General features: G+C 46.6%; 2 protein-coding genes across 2 annotated transcripts in view; both read right to left on the bottom strand.

Annotated features, from left to right (window-relative positions):
- The window catches only part of LOC118655168 (leukocyte immunoglobulin-like receptor subfamily B member 4), a 5,913-nt gene extending 5,544 nt beyond the window's left edge, over nucleotides 1-369 (bottom strand). Inside the window, exon 1 of the mRNA XM_036306687.1 lies at nucleotides 253-369. Within this exon, the coding sequence (XP_036162580.1) occupies nucleotides 253-286 (34 nt within the window). The 5' untranslated portion in view covers nucleotides 287-369. The remainder of the gene's footprint in view (nucleotides 1-252) is intronic.
- A 1,538-nt stretch (nucleotides 370-1,907) lies between these two features.
- LOC118655182 (platelet glycoprotein VI-like) lies at nucleotides 1,908-5,116 on the bottom strand. The gene is made up of 4 exons (XM_036306719.1): nucleotides 5,046-5,116; nucleotides 4,556-4,591; nucleotides 4,094-4,378; nucleotides 1,908-3,842 (listed from the first exon to the last, which is right to left on the bottom strand). The coding sequence occupies exons 1-4, from the start codon at nucleotides 5,101-5,103 to the stop codon at nucleotides 3,496-3,498; spliced, it is 726 nt and encodes a 241-aa protein (XP_036162612.1). The 5' UTR covers nucleotides 5,104-5,116; the 3' UTR covers nucleotides 1,908-3,495.
- Between the last annotated feature and the right edge of the window lie 1,244 nt (nucleotides 5,117-6,360).

Raw genomic sequence — 6,360 nt, 5'->3', positions numbered from 1 at the left:
TATATTTTCTATGCTGTACTCTACGCTCCCATGAGTACTCTGTAACTCCTAATCTATACTTCTCAATCCCTTCTCCTTTGCACCCAGTCCCCATACACTCTCCTCTGGCAACCATCAGTCTGTTCTCTGTGTCTGTGAGTCTGTTTCTGTTTTGTTTGCTCATTCATATTGGAGAACAGCCCAGCCCTATAGAACCGCCGACCTGCCCCAGTAGCATTGTGCTTGCACCCCGATCCTTCTGTCCAGACTCACCGAGATAGAGCACAATGGGAAGAACCACTGGCATGATTCTGGGTCCTCTCTGGCCCGTTGGCCTCAGCAATGCTGCCTTTATGCGGAACAGACTTCTCTGAAAGTCACACCAACCTACAGGAAGTGGTGGGAGGGCCTTGGTTCTCAACCCCAGAGTGCAGGCATTTCACAATGTCTTCTGCTAAAGCCTCAAAGAGGCAGCTGAGATAATGATGTTAGTCATCTGAACTTCAAACCTCCATCAGCCCAGCTTGGTCCCTATTTTCTGTCCCCAATTCCTCATGGGCATTTAATATTTCTGTATGAAGTGAGCAGTAAGCGGGATCACAGATGAAGAACAGGACAGAAGTAGTTCCCAGTCTGAGATCTGCTCTGAAATACACTGTGAGCTCATGGCTCCTGCTGCTAAATGCAGAGCTTCCTCCTGTTCATGTATAAAATGAGTCAATAGTTCTGTCTTTCTGCAAAGCTAGACTCACAGTGTGTGCATGTAGTCCAGAGCAGGCCCTCCTAGCGAGGCAATGACATAATTATTAGTTCTTTGTTTGCTGTGCATGTTTCCACCATGCTGTTAGCACTGACTCTGTCCGTGGATGAAAGTGATGAACCTAAGCAAGGTAATTTCAGTGGGTTTTGCCACCCCTTGGTTCTTTTATTTTTGCTGGTAAAGGGAAAGAGGTTTATTTGAGTGCCGGCTTCTCTTCACCCTGTTTTGGTTATTTTTGTTTTTTTTTTTAAATATGTTTTTATTGATTTCAGAGAGGGGTAGGGAGAGGGAGAGAGAGGTAGGAACATCAATGATGGGAGAGAATCATTGTCTGGCTGCCTCCTGTATGCTCCACACAGGGGATGGAGTCCACAACCCAGGCATGTGCCCTGACTGGGAATCCAACCGTGACCTCCTGGTTCATAGGTCAATGCTCAACTACTTAGGCCCATGGGCTGGGCATCACCTCTTTGTTTTTAAACCATCTCACTGGCTGAACCTTACTGAGTAGCTATGCCATCCACTTTTCTCAATAAACATATAACTTAGATTTAAAATCTTCTCCTCTCTGCACTGACATGAGTCACTCTTCCACACAAATCTGAAGTAATATAACAGCTGACCTTTACTGGGTTTTCATTTTATCAAGTTCCTGTGGGGAAAGAGGCACATAATCTTCAAAAGAACTGTGGTGATTTGGTTAGTGTTCTAAGTTATTTAGTCATGTCTTCGTTCATCAGACCCTGATGACACTGTAGACCAGTGATGGCGAACCTTTTGAGCTCGGCGTGTCAGCATTTTGAAAAACTCTAACTTAACTCTGGTGCTGTGTCACATATAGACCAATCAGTCAGACACTTAGCATATTAGGCTTTTATTATATAGGATGTCACCCTAATAAATTTCATGAAAAAATAGCATAGATCCTTGTTTTGTACAGCTGCATAGTATTCCATTGTGTAAATGTACCACAGCTTTTGCATCCACTCATCTACTGATGGGCACTTGGGCTATTTCCAGATATTAGCTATTGTAAATAACACTGCCATGAACATAGGATGCATATATTCTTTCTGATTGGTATATAGGGCTTCTTAGGATATATTCCTAGGAGTGGGATCACTGGGTCAAATGGAAGTCCCATTTTTAAATTTTCTTGGTGAGTGAACTAAGCCAGTCAGAGAAAGACAGTTACCACTGATCTCACTCATATGTAGAATCTAATGAACAAAATAAACTGATGAACAAAATAGATCGAGAGACATAGAAGCATGAGTCTCAGACAAAGTGGGTCAGGAAGAGATGAACCAAAGAACTTATATGCACATATGCAAAAACCATAGACACAGATTATAATGCAGTGATGTCCTGGGTGGGGTCATGGGTGCTGGTTGGATGGGGTCCATGGGGAAAAGATAGGAACATCTGTAATATTTCCAAAAATAAAAGATAAGTTATAACAAAAGCCATGCTGGCCAGTGGACTCATTTTAGGCATTTGCTCTTCTGACCTCCAAGACACCCATTAGTACTGCATTAATTCACTGTGATGTTGGGACATTGTGACAGATTCTGCAGGAGAAAGACACACCCCATCATCTGGTAGACAACACAGCCAGCACCTGGTTTCCTCTGGTCACCCACCCCTCAGGTCAACACTGTCCTTAGATACCATGAGTATCCTCAGTGTTTGTCATGATGCTCAGCTAAGGAGCTGATCTGAGTCCATAGAAGGACCTCTTGTGGCTGTAGCAGGCCTCTGCCACCAGGACCACCAGGACCAAGAGAACCAGGCCAGCCAGGCTCAGCAGGACTTGGTTCTCACGGGACACACTCCAACCGGCAGGTCCTGAGAGAGATAGGACAGAGGTCACAGAGGAGGAGCCAAAGCCCCTCTCAGGTAAGTGCCCTCCACCTGAGCTCATGTCTCCAGTCTCCTGGATCTGGGAGGTCGCTGCCCAGCCACCCTCTCTCTGCATAAGCAATATCTGCCTTCTTTCTTCTCTTCATTATGAGCCCTGTGGTGATAGCCTTAAGGAATTCTGGGGTCATGAAAGGCAGGTGTGGGGACTGGGTGAGGAGCTTTAAGTCTTCTCCATGGGAGCCCTGCCTGATCCTTCTTTAAGATGCCCCTCTGCAAACTATTGACTCAGCTGATGGGGAATGGCCTCCCTGATATTCCTTGTGTCTTTAGTCGAAGATTCTCTCTCCCTCGGTCCCTTTGCACCTAATCATCCTTCACCTTTCCTGCTCCTTCTGCAAAGACTACCTGTTGGCGCTCTCCATCCAGAGAGCACCCCTGTGCCATTCTCTTCCCTCTCCATCCCCTTTTTCCTTCCCTGCTTCCCCTGCCAGGAACATTACCATTAGCCTCCTCACTGCCAAACAGGCCCTTGTTTTACCTCCATAACTTGTTTCCTAAGCCCCTTTCTTCTAGGACTTACTTCTTCTACCTCTGTAATTTACCCAATAAATGGTCTCCTTACAGTTAAAAAAAAAAAAGACTACCAGTTATTCACCATGAGGACGGCTGGGTTCTGTGGGATCAGGATTGTCTGCAGCTTCTCAAATGCGGATGAAATGAGGGTGGTTTCCTTATCTGTGCTCAGGCTCTGTCTCCTCAGATTCACAGTGACCTACATGCTCTCCCAGCCCCTGGGCATGTGTCAGAGGCCTGCATGGTGGGTGAGTGGTGAAGACCTCATAGCTTTTGTGGCAGCTGATGGTGTGGATATGTCTTCCAAACCAGTCACTGCTCTAAGTGGACAGTGTCATCTCCTGAATGGGACATGGGGATGGACCAGCTTCCTCACCTCTGACCACAAGCTGCAATGGGTTGCTGGGGTCATAGGGGTCTTTGCTGAAGGCACCGTAGCATCTGTAGGTCCCTGCCTGTGTGGAGGTGACATTGTCCATGTGGAAGGTGGTCTGCTGTCCATTGTCCTGAGCTGTGGAGCTTTGTCTCTGGGTAAACTGAGGTGTATCATCTTTGATGAAAATAAATGCATCAAACTTGAAACTGGAGAAACACTGTAACTTCACATTGTCTCCTGAAGCCAGCACCGTGCCACTCATGCTGGAGAGCGAGGGTTTGTCATAAGTTCCTGGGAAATAAGGAAGTTTGCTGATAAATGGGAGGCCACCTCCATGCACTCTCCCTTCTTGTTTCCTGGGAGCAGATGTGGCTCTGGCTTCTATCCCCTCTGTGTCCAGCCCTGAGGGAATGTGTCTCTGCATCATCCCTGATGCCTTCCTAGAGGCAGAGGCTTTGCTGCTTCCTGATCTGTATCTCAGAGCCTGGTTCTCCCCTGTGCAAAGAGGTCCCTCCCGGCCCTGCTGCCAGGTTCCCACTCACCGGTCATCACCACACGCAGGATGTCACTGAGTGAGGACCAGTGTCCTCCACTCTGATAGGAACAGCGGTACAGTCCTGTCTTGTCTGGTTTCATCTCTTGGATAGATAAAGTGCTGGTCTTCCCAGCCAGCAGCAATTTCCTTCTGTCCCTAGGCTCAGGTTCTTCCACTTTATATATTTCATAGGCTTCAGTGTCTGGAGGCCCTTGGCACAGGATGGTCATAGGATTTTTAGGTAGAACCATGGATTCATTCAGAGCTGTGATAACAGGTGGGAGGAAATATCCTAGAAAAACAGGTAACAAATTTACAGGTGTATCTGTTTCTCATGCCACCTCCCACTTCCTCCCCCCTTTTTTTTACAGCCACGAGTCTAATTGCCAAGACCCCTCTACCCAGCCCCCAAGAGAGTGGATATCTGGTCAAACCCAACTCAGCCCTTGAACATTAAAAGGATACTCACCATTCTGAGCCTGAGTGCTCTGGGCTAGATGCAACCCTGGAAGGAAATATTGGGTGAGAACAGCTCAGGCTTTAAAACATTTTTTAAATTTTCAATTACAGTTTACATTCATAATCACTTTGTATTAGTTTCAGGTGTACTGCCTAGTGGTTAGATATTCATATACGTTACAAAGTGCTTCCCCTGCTATGTCCACTACCCTCCTGGCACCATATATACTGGTTACAAAACTATAGGCTATATTTTCTATGCTGTACTCTACGCTCCCATGAGTATTCTGTAACTCCTAATCTATACTTCTCAATCCCTTCTCCTTTACACCCAGTCCCCATACACTCTCCTCTGGCAACCATCAGTCTGTTCTCTGTGTCTGTGAGTCTGTTTCTGTTTTGTTTGCTCATTCATATTGGAGAACAGCCCAGCCCTATAGAACCGCCGACCTGCCCCAGTAGCATTGTGTTTGCACCCTGATCCTTCTGTCCAGACTCACCAAGATAGAGCAGAGTGGGAAGAACCACCGACATGATTCTGGGTCCTCTCTGGCCCATTGGCCTCAGCACTGCTGCCTTTAAGCGGAACAGACTTCTCTGAAAGTCACACCAAGCACAGGAAGTGGTGGGAGGGCCTTGCTTCTCACGCCCAGAGTGAAGGCATTTCACAACATCTCCTGTGAAAGCCTTGAAGAGGCAGCTGAGATCATGATGTTAGTCATCTGAACTTCAAACCTCCATCAGCCCAGCTTGGTCTCTATTTTCTGTCCCCAATTCCTCATGGGCATTTAATCTTTCTGTATGAAATGAGCAGTAAGAGGGATCACAGGTGAAGAACAGGACAGAAGTAGTTCCCAGTCTGAGATCTGCTCTGAAATACACTGTGAGCTCATGGCTCCTGCTACTAAATGCAGAGCTTCCTCCTGTTCATGTATAAAATGAGTCAATAGTTCTGTCTTTCTGCAAAGCTAGACTCACAGTGTGTGCATGTAGTCCAGAGCAGGCCCTCCTAGCGAGGCAATGACATAATTATTAGTTCTTTGTTTGCTGTGCATGTTTCCACCATGCTGTTAGCACTGACTCTGTCCGTGGATGAAAGTGATGAACCTAAGCAAGGTAATTTCAGTGGGTTTTGTCACCCCTTGGGTCTTTTATTTTTGCTGGTAAAAGGAAAGAGGTTTATTCGAATGCCGGCTTCTGTTCACCCCTTTGTTGTTATTGTTTTTCTAAAAATATATTTCGTTGATTTTTAACAGAGAGGAAGGGAGAGAGATAGAGTTAGAAACATCGATGAGAGAGAAACATCGATCAGCTGCCTCCTGCACATCCCCCACTGGGGATGTGCCCGCAGCCCAGGTACATGCCCTTGACTGGAACCAAACCCGGGACCCCCCAGTCTGCAGGCCTACGCTCCATCCACCGAGCCAAACCGGCTTCGGCTGTTTTGATTATTTTAAAAAAATATGTTTTTATTGTTTCAGAGAGGGTAAGGGAGAGGGAGAGAGAGGTAGAACCATCAATGATGAGAGAGAATCATTGCCTGGCTGCCTCCTGCACGCCGCACACAGGGGATCGAGCCCACAACCCAGGCATGTGCTCTGAAAGGGAATCGAACCATGACCTCCTGGTTCATAGGTCAGTGTTCAACTACTTAGCCCCATCGGCTAGGCAATGCCTCTTTGTTTTTAAACCATCTCACTGGCTGAACCTTACTGAGTAGTTATGCCATCCACTCTTCGCAATAAACACATAATTTAGATTTAAAATCTTTCCCTCTCTGCCCAGACATGAGTCAGTCTTCCACACAAATCTGAG

The sequence above is a fragment of the Myotis myotis genome, unplaced genomic scaffold, assembly GCF_014108235.1.
Source record: "Myotis myotis isolate mMyoMyo1 unplaced genomic scaffold, mMyoMyo1.p scaffold_m19_p_42, whole genome shotgun sequence".
NCBI lineage: Eukaryota > Metazoa > Chordata > Mammalia > Chiroptera > Vespertilionidae > Myotis > Myotis myotis.
Note: the sequence above shows the minus strand (reverse complement) of the source record. Positions and strands in the feature narration are given on the sequence as shown.

Excerpts from the sequence above, each read along its gene's own strand:
- LOC118655182 (XM_036306719.1), bottom strand. The coding sequence starts at position 5,103 with ATGGGCCAGAGAGGACCCAGAATCATGTCGGTGGTTCTTCCCACTCTG. Across the intron at positions 4,592-5,045 it reads TCCCACTCTGCTCTATCTTG|GGTTGCATCTAGCCCAGAGC; the intron begins GTGAGTCTGGAC and ends ATTTCCTTCCAG. Across the intron at positions 4,379-4,555 it reads GAGCACTCAGGCTCAGAATG|GATATTTCCTCCCACCTGTT; the intron begins GTGAGTATCCTT and ends CTGTTTTTCTAG.